We start from the raw sequence: 18044 nt of genomic DNA on the forward strand, positions 1-18044 counted from the left end.
ATCCAGAGGATTTTCACAGCGCCCTCACACCAACACCACCGGTACTGCAGCTAACGTGCAATACCACGGGGTTTCTGCATGCGCGTTACATTATTTTCTGGGCATGCGCAGATGCGCACTTAACTTGCAAGCTCCTGAAGTTCGACGGTAAATCATAAACTTAATCAGTTTATAATAATAAACAGGACTATCTATACTATGCCTGAAATGTTATTAATTCTGCTCTCAGAGCATTTTGTATGTTCTCTCTACATTCTGCTCTCAGAGCATTTTGTATGTTCTCTCTACATTCTGCTCTCAGGGCACCTTCGGGCTGGGGTGCTCCAAGGGCACCTTCGGGCTGGGGTGCTCTCAGGGCACCTTCGGGCTGGGGTGCTCTCAGGGCACCTTCGGGCTGGGGTGCTCCAAGGGCACCTTCGGGCTGGGGTGCTCTCAGGGCACCTTCGGGCTGGGGTGCTCCAAGGGCACCTTCGGGCTGGGGTGCTCCAAGGGCACCTTCGGGCTGGGGTGCTCCAAGGGCACCTTCGGGCTGGGGTGCTCTCAGGGCACCTTCGGGCTGGTGTGCTCCAAGAGCACCTTCGGGCTGGGGTGCTCCAAGAGCACATTCGGGCTGGGGTGCTCTCAGGGCACCTTCGGGCTGGTGTGCTCTCAGGGCACATTCGGGCTGGGGTGCTCCCAGGTGCTCCCAGGGCACCTTCGGGCTGGGGTGCTCCCAGGGCACCTTCGGGCTGGGGTGCTCCCAGGGCACCTTCGGGCTGGGGTGCTCCAAGGGCACCTTCGGGCTGGGGTGCTCCAAGGGCACCTTCGGGCTGGGGTGCTCCAAGGGCACCTTCGGGCTGGTGTGCTCTCAGGGCACCTTCGGGCTGGGGTGCTCCAAGGGCACCTTCGGGCTATGGTGCTCCCAGGGCACCTTCGGGCTGGGGTGCTCCAAGGGCACCTTCGGGCTATGGTGCTCCAAGGGCACCTTCGGGCTGGGGTGCTCTCAGGGCACATTCGAGAATTTTGTATGTTCTCTCTACAATCTGCTCTCAGACCATTTTGTATGTTCTCTCTACAAAATGCTCTCAGGGCACATTCGGATTTTCACAGCGACCTCACACCAACACCACCGTTACTGCAGCTAACGTGCAATTCCACAGGGTTTTAACCTATAGGGCGCCGGTGCTCACATGACAAAATGACTATGTTCCAGTGCTTGCATCACCGCAAGAAGGTCCTGGGTTTGATTTCCAGTTGGATCAATCTGGTTACTTTCTGTAAAGGGTTTGCATGTTTTCCCCATGTCCACTTGGGTTTCCTCCCACAGTCCAAAGACATGCAGTCAGGTTAACTGGAGATACAAAATTGCTCATTGCTGCTACACCCCCCACTTTCGGAACCACTGACCTACACTTTGACCAAAAATATGAGCACACCTGACCATGTCTGACGAGTTTATCTGTGACCCAAATTCCTCAGGAGCTCAACAGTGAATCTCCTGTTTGTATGAACTAAAGTTGGGTTCCAACATGATTAAACCATTGGGAACTAAATAACGACCCTTAAATTGCTTCAGATGTGATGTGTAAAAACACAACCCAAGAATTCAAGTGATTAATGTGTTGTAACTATGGTGAAAGCTAAGTAGCCGTCACTAAAGGTGAGAGAGATCATCATAAGATAACCAGGACCTTCTTGAAGACACCATTGGGAGTACTGTATCTTATTGCGCAGCAGCAAACCTACCTGGCTGTGGGGGGGTGCCCAAGATTTTGTCCATTTTGTCATTAGGACAACAAAGAAAAAAAGTTTTGTTTTTTTTAATAGAAAAAAGGTCCACAAATCAGCTTCAAATGTGTGTTTTTAATATTTAAATCTCTTCATAACAATAGTCTGTACAAAGTATTTTTAATACATTCAGCCCAGATAAAAGACAATATTAACACAGACAGCTATGAATCCTGGTAGAACCCATACATTAAAAGACACAAACAGAACAGAAAGAAAACATTATCACTGATGGTCATGTGCTGTAAAGCTATGTCACGGTCATGCGTGCACTACATAACATCACGCCGTTACGGAGAGCCTGTACATAAGATCTTTTTCTACACACAACTAATTTACTATGAGAAACAGTAGGGATGCACTGACCCAATACTATCTAAAAATGTTGCCATGGTTTAATAGATACCATAGATACTAAGTGCATTATGATTGTGCTTCTTATTTTCAACGGCACCCACCTTTTGTGCTCTGATAGTTCAGTAGTCACCAAAGCACCCATGGGGAAAATAGTACAACTTCAGAAGCTTTTCTTCTTTTACAATAGGCATATTGTGATGCGATGAATTCCTGCCTTGTTCCCAGATCCAGGGTTCAAATGTCAGCGGTGCTATCGGCCAGTCGGACATCTACACAGACATGATTGGCTATGTCTGGGAGTAGAGGATCAGTGCGCTCTGTGCCAATCCCAAGCCCGGACCAAAATAAGGAGGGTTGAGTGAGGAATGGCAGCCGGTGTAAAAGTATGTCAAATCAAGTAGAGCAGCAATAAGAAAGAAAAAAGGATCAATACAGCCTTAATGGCTGCTGTATTTAATTATGTAATATTTCCTGATATCACACACATAATGGAAATAGAGGACAAAAAAAAAACTGTCATATAACACAATGCCATTATGCCTGAGCCGTTTCACATTTTTTAGTGCCAAAGGCCTGCGAAGAGACACTAACACAGACTTCAGGTATTGTTACTTTTGTTTGGTGTAAGCTTAGAAAAGTGTCTTGCTTTGATTTGATGTTACACACGTGCATCAGTGCAAAAGCACAAACCAGCTGCAAGCTGAAAGAATCATATAGTTCCTATGCTTACGCTACACAGACATGGCAGGTGTCAATTCAACATAACAAGAATTTCAATATGTAATGAATTAAAAGGGTTAAAATAAGATTGGTGCATCCCTACTGAACAGTACACCTTGAACAGTTCTAGTTCCCCAAGATGAAATGTCCATCTGAACAACTATATGTCATCTTTGTGGCTCAGCTGCAAAGGTCAAAGACTAATCTTATTACCACTCATGTTCTCTTGTGATACTGCCATTTATTGACATGTTTTTGTTTTGATTGTTACTATAGACTGATAAGAAGCGATACTCTGTAGAGCTCACACTCATTCCACTTTAGCCGAAGTGCTCCTCTTCTCACTGAATACAGTCCATCACGTGAATCTGCAGCGTGTCCATGTCTGGCGCATTGTAATTACACTTGGGGCATTGGTATTCTGGCAGTACTTCAGGTGGATTGCGGTTTGGCTGTGACATCACTGTGGACACAGAGAAAGAGAAAAGTCAAGAATTAAATAGGAGAAAAGATACAAAGATCTGTTCTGCTTTAAACTCCAGCCTACAACAATAGAAATAACCACAATGAACATCTAGAAATGCAAGGAAAAGTTAAAATCTTTTGGAATCACCTGGATTTATCTATTACTCACAATATGTGATCTTCATTAAAGTCATAATACGTGTTTCGCCCCAACCACACATAATCATGTTATCATTTTTATCACTGCAATAGTATTTTTGTGCACTTCTACATTTCCCACCAAAGGCAGGCAGCCACTGTGCAAGATTGCACTGTCCTTTATAGTTGTCCTTCATCCTTCACTGTCCTTCATCCATATAGTTCCTAGACAGCTTTCAGTCATTTACAGGGGACCACTATTCTAATCTTATTACATAAGAACCGATGCTAAAAGGCAATTTAAAACACAACCTTAGATGTAAGATGCTGTGACATGACCTGAAGAGCACCATTCACAAATGAAACCCAAGAAAAGTCTAAAAATCCTTACCACTGTCGGATCTGATCGGCCACTACAGGGAAAATACTTTTAGTTTTGACCAATTATTTAATACAGAGGTTTACCGCCTTTATTCTCTCTTTTCCACTGTTGACTATCATGCACCACATAGGACACACATACAGTGTATCACAAAAGTGAGTACACCCCTCACATTTCTGCAGATATTTAAGTATATCTTTTCATGGGACAACACTGACAAAATGACACTTTGACACAATGAAAAGTAGTCTGTGTGCAGCTTATATAACAGTGTAAATTTATTCTTCCCTCAAAATAACTCAATATACAGCCATTAATGTCTAAACCACCGGCAACAAAAGTGAGTACACCCCTTAGTGAAAGTTCCTGAAGTGTCAATATTTTGTGTGGCCACCATTATTTCCCAGAACTGCCTTAACTCTCCTGGGCATGGAGTTTACCAGAGCTTCACAGGTTGCCACTGGAATGCTTTTCCACTCCTCCATGACGAAATCACGGAGCTGGCGGATATTCGAGACTTTGCGCTCCTCCACCTTCCGCTTGAGGATGCCCCAAAGATGTTCTATTGGGTTTAGGTCTGGAGACATGCTTGGCCAGTCCATCACCTTTACCCTTAGCCTCTTCAATAAAGCAGTGGTCGTCTTAGAGGTGTGTTTGGGGTCATTATCATGCTGGAACACTGCCCTGTGACCCAGTTTCCGGAGGGAGGGGATCATGCTCTGCTTCAGTATTTCACAGTACATATTGGAGTTCATGTGTCTCTCAATGAAATGTAACTCCCCAACACCTGCTGCACTCATGCAGCCCCAGACCATGGCATTCCCACCACCATGCTTGACTGTAGGCATGACACACTTATCTTTGTACTCCTCACCTGATTGCCGCCACACATGCTTGAGACCATCTGAACCAAACAAATTAATCTTGGTCTCATCAGACCATAGGACATGGTTCCAGTAATCCATGTCCTTTGTTGACATGTCTTCAGCAAACTGTTTGCGGGCTTTCTTGTGTAGAGACTTCAGAAGAGGCTTCCTTCTGGGGTGACAGCCATGCAGACCAATTTGATGTAGTGTGCGGCGTATGGTCTGAGCACTGACAGGCTGACCCCCCACCTTTTCAATCTCTGCAGCAATGCTGACAGCACTCCTGCGCCTATCTTTCAAAGACAGCAGTTGGATGTGACGCTGAGCACGTGCACTCAGCTTCTTTGGACGACCAACGCGAGGTCTGTTCTGAGTGGACCCTGCTCTTTTAAAACGCTGCATGATCTTGGCCACTGTGCTGCAGCTCAGTTTCAGGGTGTTGGCAATCTTCTTGTAGCCTTGGCCATCTTCATGTAGCGCAACAATTCGTCTTTTAAGATCCTCAGAGAGTTCTTTGCCATGAGGTGCCATGTTGGAACTTTCAGTGACCAGTATGAGAGAGTGTGAAGCTCTCACTACTAAATTGAACACACCTGCTCCCTATGCACACCTGAGACCTAGTAACACTTACAAATCACATGACATTTTGGAGGGAAAATGACAAGCAGTGCTCAATTTGGACATTTAGGGGTGTAGTCTCTTAGGGGTGTACTCACTTTTGTTGCCGGTGGTTTAGACATTAATGGCTGTACATTGAGTTATTTTGAGGGAAGAATAAATTTACACTGTTATATAAGCTGCACACAGACTACTTTTCATTGTGTCAAAGTGTCATTTTGTCAGTGTTGTCCCATGAAAAGATATACTTAAATATCTGCAGAAATGTGAGGGGTGTACTCACTTTTGTGATACACTGTACATTTAACCGCCACATCTTTTTCACAGAGATCTCAGAGCCACACAACAAATTCTACAATTACCCCACCACTAGTGCAGGTGCATCAATTGGTCGCAGAGGACGCAATTACACAGCAGCAATGGAACCCGTTTACCTTGCCTTCCTCAGGCCCAGTCAACGTGCCTGTTTGGGTAACTAAGTTAGTTGACAGCATGGCTATCTAAAGCTCAAGAACAAGACAGCAGTGAATTAGCTCATTAGACCGCTGTGTGTTCACCATGTACTGTTAATGAGTCAGTGCCTTTAATAAAAACTATAAAGTATGACTGTTTATATTACTAGCTTCAGCACAAGGTGTTCATGTGGAATTCAATCTAGAAACTGATAACAGATGACGCAAAGGTGAATACCAGGTGGTGGCATGTGTGGAAGAGGTCTGTAGTCCACATGTCTCTGTTGCATCTTCTCCTGCTTGAGAAGATTGACTTCCGTCAGCGACTGGTTCAGCTTTTCCTGAAGCTCCTCCTTCTTCTGATTGAGCTCCTCCCGTGCCCGTCTCTCGGCAAGGAAGTCTGACTTGAAGATGTCAGCCTGAGAAACAAAAAGGGCACATAAAGTTAAAGAAACATACTTTTAGGACTAGCCCACAACCATTCCATAAACAGAAATGCTAGACTGTAGATACATACAGTACATGCAGTATTAAATGGATAGAAAACAAACTAGACATACATGATATGGCCAAAAGTACATGGGCATCTTTTCTTATTACTGAGTTCAAGTGTTTCAGGCACACCCATTGCCAACAGGTGTAATACAGTATATGCTTCTGACTTTGTGGCAAACGTTGAGTGAAAACCCTTTCCTGTCCATGTGCACAAAGGGAGGTCCATAAAAACATGGTTTGACAAGTTTGGTGTAAAGACATAATATTTACATTTACAGCCATTAGCTTATGCTGCCAGCTGCAAATCTGACCGGCAAGGTAAACCAACTCTGAAGTATAGTGCAGAATCACAGTTCATTTTATGATGTTTGGATTCATAAGCACTGTATAACATGGCCTACATTTTCAGATTAAACACCAAGTCTCATTTGAATTGCTAACTGTGTCACATTGCTGGATCAAGTCAGTCACAGCCTTCCATTGCCAATACGCAAAGCAGGACCAATTTCTAGTGAAATCAGGCCCTAAATCATGTGGGTGTATGTTTAACTTTGAATAAATTTCTGAAGCAGGGGAAACTTGCTATCTAAAATGCAAACCCGGCCGACATGCTGTATTGTAACTCACAACATCATGCTAACTTTCAGGTTGAATAAAAAAGTTCATTTTTTCCCACCTCTTCTGTGCTTCACTTCTGTCTATGTCATATATACATCATATTCATTGCTAGCCATTCATACGGAACACAGATTTACTTTTCATCCCTTTAAAACTTGATGTGACCCAACTACAGTGTTTACATAATGCTTTTGGGTTGAATTCAGAGTATGAAAGGGTATGTGTGTGCTTTTGGTTTCTGCTGACCTGCGCTGTGAGCACTGTAATGGTCTCCTGTAATTCCCCCTTTTGCTCCAATTGCTCCTTAAGTTTGTCAATATGACCCTGTTTTAAAGCCAGAGCTTTCTCAGCTTCCTCTAGCCTGTTCGTGAGAGTCTCTGTTTCTCCACCCTGCCACAAAAAAAACAGAAAAACAACGCATGTGAAAAAGAGAAGGGCATTCAAATTATCAGGCAACCCATTTCGGTTAAAAATACAGAATATAACATTATTATACAATCAAACATTATTTGAACACCAAGACCATCTGTATTTTCCCTAAAGAACAAAATGTCATTTTACTCACCCTGTAACCGGCCTTTTCAGTTTTTAGTTTGTTGTCATAATCCTGAAAGAGACAAGTGTATGCATGCTGGAGCTGAGCTAGCTTCCTCCTATGTGAGAGAAAAATGCACAAGATCATTTAATTAATTACTCATTAGGACAGATTTATCAGTTATCAGTATCAAATGCTCCTGATATGGTAGCAAAAGGGATTTGTTCAGTACTCCTGTTGTTTCCTCTACTCCTTTATTATTCAGCCATGGGCAACCCCTTGCGGCAGTAATTCCAGTTATGGCATTAGCAGACACTTTTATCCAAAGCAAATTGTGACCATATACAATCCAAGCGATTGAGGGTTTAGGACAAAGGCCTGACAGTGTCTGTGGTGGGGCTTGAACCTTACCTCTCATCCACAGTGACTGACCGCTCGTTCTTTAGCGCCGCCTCTAGATTCTGGGTCTGCATCAAGAGCTTATCCACGGCCACACTGTGCTGCTTCTTCTGCTGCTCCATCTCACGCTCGAGAGTCTGCAGGTCCTCCATTTTACAGCGCAGTCTGAAGCAATGCACATCCACACAGTCAAACTGCAAATCATCTGTTTATTCCTCTAGTCTACAGAATGCAGAGATGATGAGTCGTGATCACTTACATTTCATCTAAACGTTTTTTCTCCCCTTCACACCTTTCGAGGCAGGTCTGGCGCTCTTGCAGCTCGCCAAGCAGAGATTTAACCTGAGCTCTCAGAGCCTCGCTATCTTTAGTCAGCTGTGAGAACAAGGAACTGTAAGGTAAACTAGAGGTACAGACAAGCTAAAACTATATGAAAGGGGGGGGCTTTAAGTGTGTACCTGTGCATAGTCCTTCTTCTGTTTAAGTAAAGCTTCATTTATGTCCCTCTGTATTGTATTCTGATGAAGAACATTCACTTTCTCCAGAAGCTCTTTATACCTGCGCCACGAATACAGAAAACACAAATTTTAAAACTCCTGATTATGGGCCACATCTCATATGAATAGCCAAACTGCTTTATGAGGACACAGTGAGGGAAAGGAGGTACTGTGCATGCACACATACAGTGAAACACAGCTCCCCTCACCTGACTTGTGTAGCCTGAAGCTGCTCTGTTAGTTTAGCCAAGTGTAAGCTGAGCACATACAAGCAGGAGAATAAGATGAACTTAATCAGTCACCACCACCAATAAAAAAAGCCCATGTCATTCACAGTAAAAAGCAAAGCAAGCATTTATTCTGTTTGGTATTATTCTAGATGTATTCTATGCTACAGTTAGTAAAACATGTTCTTATTGCTTGGTCAAGCCACACAGAGAAAAAGATAAAAAGCAAACTGTACCTGTCAGGAGAGTAAGCACTTGATCTCTGGTATGCCTCCTCTGTTGCAGCTTCACTCTGTAACAGAAGTGAAAAAAACAGCGTTAAAAGCATACCTCCATACCTTTGTCGGTTGCCTAGTTAAGCCCAGTTCACGTCTTGCTTTTTAAAATTCTCCCTTTGTACAAAACATAACACTATTTCTAACCTGATCTTTTGTCACATGGTCAAACTAACTAACACAAAAGCATGCAATCATATTGATTAATCATTTAATTAGGACTCATTCATAAGTTCAAGTTCAATGTCAAACAAAGTCATAGACAATTTTGTATCTCCAATTCACCTCACTTGCATGTCTTTGGACCGTGGGAGGAAACCGGAGCTCCCGGAGAAAACCCACACAGACACGGGGAGAACATGCAAACTGCACACAGAAAGGACCTTGACCGCTTCATCTGGAATCTACCCACAGAGTCGCCCACAATCATATTGTAATACTGTATTGTTTACATTACATGAACCACAGTACAATATAAGATTTGTAGAGCCTGAAAAACACATTGTTTTGAAATGATTTCAATTATAAATTGACCAGAGATAACAACCACACCACAAGACCTGATCTACAGGATGCATTAACCATGTTAAATATTATTAGGTCAGGTTAATAGGTTTGGTTAGGGTATTTAGAGTGCATAAACACATACCTGAGTGAGTTGTGTCAGTTTGACGTATAGCTGCTCCACAGTGGTTTGAAGGCCTTCTTTCTCTTTTTCCCACTCCATTTTCTCCTTCAACAGCTCCTCATTTTTCTTCTTTAGATCTTTCATTCCTTCCTCTAGTTTTTCTTTGTGACTCTTCAGCAGCCTCAGGAAGTCATTTGAACCTTCACTAGGCTACAGAGCACAGAAGCTTGAGATCAGCACACAGTTGCAGGCACTTTACATTTCTAATCAAAAGGTTCACTGAATACTTTCTTTAATTGAGGTCATGAGTGCTTTGACTTTTTAGATTCTGAGCTACCTTATACAAAATGTGGTTATGTGGTTTCCTTTATTCCCTTGCCTAAACACAAATACACACTGACATTTGCTTTATGATGTATAGAGGAAAGTATATGTGCTTTACCAAACTTCGAGGCATTGTTTGTCTCTCTGTGTTTTCTGCATCATTCTTCTGATCAGCTACATTTAAGGCCTGGAGAAAAAAAAAAATCAGAGGCTTTGAGTTATTTCAGCATTTATCAATAGGTCATGCTCACATAATGTCATCCTAAAAGGTAAAGGTTCTTAATGTTTGTTGCTTATTTTAAATGTACAACACATTGCCAAAAAATGAAGTGGCTCTCACTAGTTTATCAAATGCTTTATTCATTCTTAAGATTACAAAATTCTATAAGGTATTTAAAATGTATTGATAGGGTGCTCAGGTGGTGCAGCTTTCTAGTGTGGGTGTGGTGCAAGCAGTAGCAAAATTGCAAAAGGAAATTTCAAAATGACTAGATTTTTCCAGGCGCCTATTCGGCACAATTGGCCGTGTGAGAAAGGAAAAGTTGAATGGGGTTTATTCTCACTACGGTAGCAACCCAGTGGTGATGGGCATAGCGTGACTCGTCATACACAGTAAGGCTCTTTATAAGGATTCATCACGGGCTGGTAAAAAGAAGTCACTGGCAACAGTGCCAGTGTGGGTTTGGTTCAAGTGGCAGAGGGATTGCAGTAATGAATTGCAGTAGTGAAGTTGTAGTATTTTTGGGATATAAAACATTAAAAGCTCTAATACTGACAGAATTAAACAAGTGCCCATAGACTTTAGATCTGCATTTATTTTATGTCCACATCTACTTACCACTGGGGAGTCAGCTGATTCCTTACTTTCTGTACAAGAACCCTTTAAGTTCTGATTTTGACCTTTTGTCTCTGTGCAACTGCTAGCACTTTGAGCTGATTTCTGATTAGCATTGTGGTTGAGCATGCTTTGCAAATGCTGATTTTCCTCTCCCAGTCTCACGACCAAAGACCGAGCTTCATGAAACTTGCAATTCAAAAATTCTCTCTCCTCCCTAGATCTCCGTTGCCATCCCTCCATCTCCTCACACCTGTCTTTCAACGCATCGTTGCTCCGCTTCAGTGCCTCTGTAGGACAGTTAATGTCAAGTCAGGTAAAAAAGAAAAAAAGATGTATGAAATCCACAAAGCAAAAATCTTGTTGGTCGCTTTAAGTGAAATGGCTTACCACACCTCGTAACTGGTGGTTATCCGACAGAAGTCTATGGACCAATTCATTTCCGGCTAATTCAGGTGGGACTCTTAGTGATCCCTGAGAACTAGTCATAAGAGAACCTTGGTTGCCAGCTGCTACAGCCTCCTCTCCTGCCATCTCCCACTGAAAATTACTGCCCCCGTTAGATTGGGGCTGGACCATGACCTAAGACAGAAAGTAACACAAAAATCATGACCATGGAGTTTAATTGTCTTGCTGCTATACATTTCAGCCTTGTTATGCTGTTTTTCATTGAGGAAAGACCTGTTGATATTAAACTGTGTGATGTGTTTCATATTGTAATGGCTTAAGCTTACTTATTCATTGTTGACTGATGATGGTCAGTTACCAAGTAAAAGAAATTGGCCAAATGTGCATCTCTAGAATAAGTCCCTTGTTTTTCTAAAGAACTAATATGCTTATAAATAAATGCATGCTTTTCATCCAAACACTTGGGCCACATCATAAACATTACACTTATATATAGTAAAGTCAATACACCCCATTACACCACGTTACTGTTAAAGATAGTGACAGGAGAATCAAATCAGCTGAGATTTAAATTATCCAAAATATACACTGACCAACAGTGTCCCGTGATCAGAAAGTGTTTACTGATAAAAGACTACAGAAGGACTGACACACTGTGAATGGAAAAAAATAAAGTGTACAATGCAGGTGTTCCTGATAAAGTGCTCAGTAAGTGTGTGATATTTCTTTAGTCACGGTGATACATGTAAAGGTGAGCATATAAGCATGTAAGCGCGCACACACACTGTCTACCTACATTCACAATAACAAGTGACAAGCAAACATTTATTTCTTACATGCGAGAGCGTCATGGAGCTGTGATTTAACAGCTGCAAGTTAACTGTTTTATATTTTATATAAAGTCAGAGCTTCTTCAGCTATTGTCGTAGATTAAATTGCCATTAGTACATACAGAATGTTTTATTATTTATTACTTCAAGTGTCATAGAGCATAATCACAAACCAAGAGTATGCAGGAAGTACATTACTGAGAACAGCATGTGCTGTCACATGAATTCCTTTGTCCTCTATTGTGTTTTTGCACTTTGCTACACTTTGTTTTTTAAATAAATGATAAGCTTGCTTTTCCACATTACATATATTGTTTATACCAGAATAAACAGTGCAAACTGCTTCAATTTGACAAGATCTGCTGCTAATATACACTCCTGAGCAAAAAATGGTCTAACCCAAAGGTGTATTCATTTTTTATAAAAATTATTTCGATCTTTTCATAAATTTATCTTGGCATACAAGAAAAAAACAAGTAAGTAAATGTTCCTGTTTTTAGTTCCCTCTTTCCGACAGTTCATTGATTTGTTTTTATGTTCACTCATTAAAAGGAATTTGAGGAATGTCCCATTTTTGCCCAGGACTATAGATGCCACTCTTATGCTGAAGGTAACTCTTTTCACTTGCTCTTGTACATTTCCAACAAAAATGATCCCCAGCTGTTCTAAAATCATCAGTCATCTGTCCCCTCAACACCCTGTTGTAAGTAAATAAATTAATTCATAATAAAATAAAATTCCATTATTGATCCCAATAGGAGACATTCGAGTGTTACAGCAGCTCAAGCACATAGTAAATACAGAATAAGTAAACACAATAAAATAGTATAAGGACAATTGCTATTCTACAACAGTAGGACAAATCCTAACAATATATGACCAAAGATGAACAAGTCTGTAGCTGTTATATAAATATTATGGTTAATGTCAGTGACAGCCAAAGTACAAAAATGTGTTTAAATGATGGTCTAAAGAAGGAAAGTTGAACACTGTTTGTTTATTTGGACTTTCCGTTCAGCCGCACTTATGACCAACTTTTGACAACCAAAATCAGCTACCGTTAAGCTTCTTGGTGAGCAGAATTGACATTCTATCCTGACACTAATGTTTAATGAGTCCCAATAAAACAACAACAACACTCACCACGTTCATATTGTTCAGATTAATAACAACATAAACAATCCGGCATTTTTTCACGTTTACATTAGCTAGCTTAGCATGCTAGTTGGCTAAACAGCCAGCTACTGACTAAAACCTCTTTCCAAGATAACATGAAGAATAATTAAGACACTATATCAAAAGCTACCAAAAAATACAAAGTAAATGTGTGTAATCTTACCTGACAACAGTAGTACGGATTGTACCGTTATCCAGACCCGATAAGAGAGCAAATCCGAGCTAGCTCGCTCAGCTTTCAACACAGAGTGACTTCTTACAGCCTTCACAAACACCGCACCACTAACGACGCTAAAGTTAACAATAGCTAGCAATTTCTGCTACCATATTCAATAACCATTCGTTACCTGGGCTGTTTTAATAGACACTTAACCGGCTAGTTTATCTTAAAATGTAGTATATATGGAGGTGGAAGCTGAGGAATTCCCCTCGTTCCTTCCGCACTTCATCACCTCACTATAGCGCACTAACACTACCGACCTGCGCACCTTACCAGAGTTTCTACGCGCATGCGCACCACTCGTAACGCCCTCTCGGTTGACAAATACAAGAAAACACAACAAGAGATGTTGGGCCAACATGATCCGCGACAGCAGTCAGCCACCATTAGATATTTAATCTGCAAATACTATAGCTTTGTGATTTACATATGTTTTATACTCCAGCAAACCCTCATGCCCTGTGGGTGGCGAACTGCTATTATGAAAAAGAGTTCAATTAGAATAGAAATGGTGACCACTTAGGTTCACTTAATACTGATTTACAGTGCCCTTTCCTTTCCCCTAAGGGGACAAGTGGACCAACCATGTCAACAAATGACCCTGGTACCATGTTAGCCACCTGAAGCCAGAAGTGTTTAAAGTAGTGTGTTCTGGGATTTGGGAAATAAAAAATTGGTAAAGACATTCAAATTAAAAGGCAATATATTTTGTATATATTTGATAACCCTCTCTTTTAGCCAATTGAATCTTATATAATTAACCTAATTATATTACTAGCTAAATATTATATTCATAAAACCAAAAATGCTGAAAAAATTTTAGAAACCGAAGTTTATTTACTTTCATGTAGGGGTAATAATATAATAACAAAACTAAATTTACTCCTTTCACTGCACTTTTCTGGCTTACAAAAAATAAAGTAAAAGTGAAAATATAGTAAAAACACAGCCATGAGAGGGCAGTAGATATCAGTACATCTTATCGTATTGGAGCATGAACATACCAAACAACAAAAACAAATAAATAAATAACCGCAATAGATTGGCGTCCTGTTCGGGGTGTGTTACTGCATTGCGCTCAGCAATTCCGGGAAATCCGAACCCACCACAACCCTGACCAGGATAAAGCAAGTTTTAAACTTAAAAAAAAAAAAATAGAGACAATTTCAATTAAAAATGTTGTGCAGTTACTTGAAAATAGTTGCAGGACAACTTGAAATCAACAGGAACAACAGTTACACACTGTAAACAATAAGCAATAAAATATCACCTTCATTCTTACAGCACACATGAATAGACAAAGAAGACAGACTCCAGTCTGGGACTTGGTTGATGGTAGTCTGGTGTAATAAACCGTAACAGTGTAATAAAAGTCAATTAGCAACTCTAAATTGCCGCTAGTTCAAATAGATGAGTGTGTGATGGTTTGGTGCCCAGTCCAGGATGGATTGCCAGGTGTGCGGGTAGTTTTTTTAAGTGGGGGTGATCATGACCACTAAATGTAACATTTTTGTACATTTAAAATTTACAATACTGCTACTTATGGTCTATAATAATTTTTTATTGTAATGCATATAATATAGACACATAGCAATAATCATAAATTACAAGGCAATTGACAATGAAAATTATAAACAACAATTAACAATGAACTGAAATGAATACTATGTTGATACATAAATTATTAGTATCTATATGTGCTTTTACGTAGACAATTAATCACTAAACTATACTTTTAAGTCAAAGAAGCCTCAAACCTTCAAGTACTTCATAAAATGCTATAAAACATTTAAGTAAAAAAAAAAAAAAAAATGCCCAAAGATTGCTGTGAATGTATTTTCACAGTGTTTCTTTTGAGTATAATATATAAATTCCACTACAGCAGTGAGCGACAGACACGCAGACTGGCACTATGAAGATATTAACCAGGCTCATCCACAGCGACCTAACACAAGGCAAACATGTGTGGCACATCTGTACACAGGGCATCACACACCTGAAAAAAGAGCAGTTGTGAGTGGTTCATAATACACAAACATGAAATAAACATATGCACAATATGGCCAAAAGTAAGTAAACACATCTAATAATTATGAAATTTAGGTGTTTCTGCCACACCCACTGCTAACAGGTGTATGAATAGGATACAGTATATGCTTCCAACTTTCTGGCAACAGCTTGGGTATGGACCTTTCCTATTATAAAATGATTGCCCTTGTACATGAAGTAAGTTCCAAATAAGATCATGTTTGACAAGCTTGGTGTGAAGGATTTTTAATGGCCTGCACACAGCCCTGACTTCCAAGTGTATATACAATAAATAAAATTAGATTGTTTAACAAAATCCTGACATTACACAGCATTCTTCACTTAACAAATGTGACTATTGCTTTATTGGCATGAATGCAAGCAGGCCAGCAATGCAAAGAGACACCCAGAGATGCAGGAGACAGGAATGGCACACAGTGCAGTGAGGCAGCGATAACTCCAGATTCGTGCTGACTCAAACCCAATGCTGCTGTACACCCAAACTCGATCATAACTGTGTGTGGACACTGGCTCAGCCAAAACATCACTAAAGTCTACCTACAGTGACATTAAAGGGAAAAAAAACAAGAAGGAGCGACATTTAGATAATAAGAAAAGTGATCTTGTGTATATTTATAGTACATATTATAACATAGTATAATATAGTAATTATACATTATGTAGAAGTTCTTAAAGTTGAAATTATTAAACAAAACAAATAGAAAAAGCTATAGGGTGCTTAGATAGGGCAGCGGTCCAACATGCTACACCACCACTGCTGAGATCCGAGGTCGAATCTCACCTGTGCAATCAACCACTCAGGCTAAACAGACATGAACAGATCAAACAAGCGGCTGAAACACCGGTAACAATAATTAATAATTAATTTTAATACTGGTGATAAGGCAAATGTGTCACAACACAGTGCATTGAACCCTTCTGTGTATGAAGCTGTGTAGTCGCTGGACAGTCAGAGGGCCCATGCTAACACCTGTCCACCATTGAAACCACCTATAATGGGCATGCAGGCATCAAAATTGCGCATCAGAGCATTGGAAGTAGGTCGACTGGTCAGACGAATCTTGTTTTCACCATGACCATGTGAACAGCTGGGCGCGTTTGCATTCATTAGCCATGGAAGACATGGCATTAGGATGCACTGTAGGATGATCCACCGTGCAATGTACAGAAGTTGAAGGACCAGCTGGTAATGTCCTGGGATCAGATTCCACAAGATCCCTTTAGATGTCTTGTGGAGTTCATGTCTTTATGAGTCATAGCAAACTAGGTAGGAGTTTCTAATGTTTTAACTCAGCAATATATATTTTAACATAAAAAACACAATAAAATGTACAGAAATGTGTACCTGTTATTCAGTCACAGAAAAGCATTGTTTAAAAATGCCAAGATGGCTTTGCATGAAGTTGTCAAAGTTGTCACTTTGTGAGTTTAGTTGTAAAGACCCTTTAAATCCTTCAGTTTAAAGGTCTCACCTTTAAGTGGTCATTGATGCCATAGGGGTCTCGTGTCTGACCTTGGTTTATGCACACTTGGGAGTTGGAGCAGAACTGTGGTGGCACAGTTGGAGTGGTTTGGATCTTCATATCGTCCTCCTCATCAGCATCACAACTATCATCATCATCATCTATTCTGCACTCCACTAAGTACTCATCAGAAATCATGGTGACTGAAGTGCATTAGAACACACAAAAGCAATTAAAACACACCACAAATAGATACATTACTAAAACAGATCATGTGCATGGGATGTTTGCACCGGTCCGGCATGTTTGTAAATGTGTGGATGTGGCTGGGTATGTGTGCATTCATTAGCCTAGGAAGACATAGCATCAGGATGCACTGTTCCTAATGTTTTGACTCAGTGCAATATATTTTAACATATACAAACTCACAAAAAAATCCAATTGTAAAGAAGTATGTGTTCTTATTATTCATTTGCAGTAAAATGTTGCTTAAATGCCAAGACAAGCTGGGTTGTCTAAACCAGGGTTTTATTAAAAAAAAAAAAGGGTCACAGAGAACTAATAATAATTACATTATCAAATTTTAACAGGCACAAACACCAAATAAACTTGTACACAAATGTACCCTTGTGGAGGCTTTACGTTACATCTTGTAAACCACATTGGGACCAGATTGCTACCATTTTTATTTAGTAAGCATATTTCGTTTTGTAGGTTGCGGTAAAAATCATGGACAAAATGTGGGTCGCTTGACCCTGGTCTAAACAATTAGCTGACTAACTGGTCTTATATTTATGGTATAGCCCTGTGTACAAATACAAACTTCATTTAACACTGGTCAGACATGTTTCTAAATGTGAAATTTTTATAGCTAAACTCAATAAGAACAATTATTCTGTCATTAAATACCTAAAGTACATGACAGTTACATTTCATATCAGTGCTTTTTGGCTAGACAGCAGAAAGATACAAGAATAATACAGTACAACACCAATTCTGAAGAAGGTTGGGACAGTATGTACAATGAAATTGAAACAGAAAGCCTTTATTAGTAAACTTATTTAAATATATTTTAAAATTTGACGCCCGTAAGACACTCAAAACATGTTTGGATGGGGCTGTATATGACTGGACCTTTCTACAGGTGATGCTATTACGATCGGCTAGATAAAAAGGAGCACAGCTGTGTTTTGGAGCAACATGTGCTATCATATAAATAGCATGTTTTTTATGGATGTCCATGATCGTTTCAGCAAGAACATGACAAGCAACATTCAGCAAATGTTACAAAAGCTTGGCG

General features: G+C 40.4%; 2 protein-coding genes across 3 annotated transcripts; both read right to left on the reverse strand.

Annotated features, from left to right (window-relative positions):
- Positions 1-1827: 1827 nt before the first annotated feature.
- ikbkg (inhibitor of nuclear factor kappa B kinase regulatory subunit gamma) lies at positions 1828-13466 on the reverse strand. 2 transcript variants are annotated; one of them, XM_063015610.1, is made up of 14 exons: positions 13176-13466; positions 10994-11180; positions 10602-10888; positions 9882-9950; positions 9461-9649; positions 8773-8828; positions 8519-8566; positions 8271-8370; positions 8072-8187; positions 7825-7977; positions 7444-7531; positions 7125-7268; positions 6004-6184; positions 1828-3307 (listed from the first exon to the last, which is right to left on the reverse strand). In XM_063015610.1, the coding sequence occupies exons 2-14, from the start codon at positions 11175-11177 to the stop codon at positions 3186-3188; spliced, it is 1737 nt and encodes a 578-aa protein (XP_062871680.1). In that variant the 5' UTR covers positions 11178-11180; positions 13176-13466; the 3' UTR covers positions 1828-3185. The 2 variants fall into 2 exon arrangements, with proteins under 2 accessions (XP_062871680.1, XP_062871681.1); XM_063015611.1 differs by lacking the exon at positions 8519-8566.
- A 1605-nt stretch (positions 13467-15071) lies between these two features.
- On the reverse strand, positions 15072-16942 carry cav4b (caveolin 4b). Its single transcript, XM_063016064.1, has 3 exons — positions 16754-16942; positions 15632-15818; positions 15072-15229 (listed from the first exon to the last, which is right to left on the reverse strand). The coding sequence occupies exons 1-3, from the start codon at positions 16940-16942 to the stop codon at positions 15072-15074; spliced, it is 534 nt and encodes a 177-aa protein (XP_062872134.1).
- Between the last annotated feature and the right edge of the window lie 1102 nt (positions 16943-18044).

The sequence above is a fragment of the Trichomycterus rosablanca genome, chromosome 19 (genome assembly GCF_030014385.1).
Source record: "Trichomycterus rosablanca isolate fTriRos1 chromosome 19, fTriRos1.hap1, whole genome shotgun sequence".
NCBI lineage: Eukaryota > Metazoa > Chordata > Actinopteri > Siluriformes > Trichomycteridae > Trichomycterus > Trichomycterus rosablanca.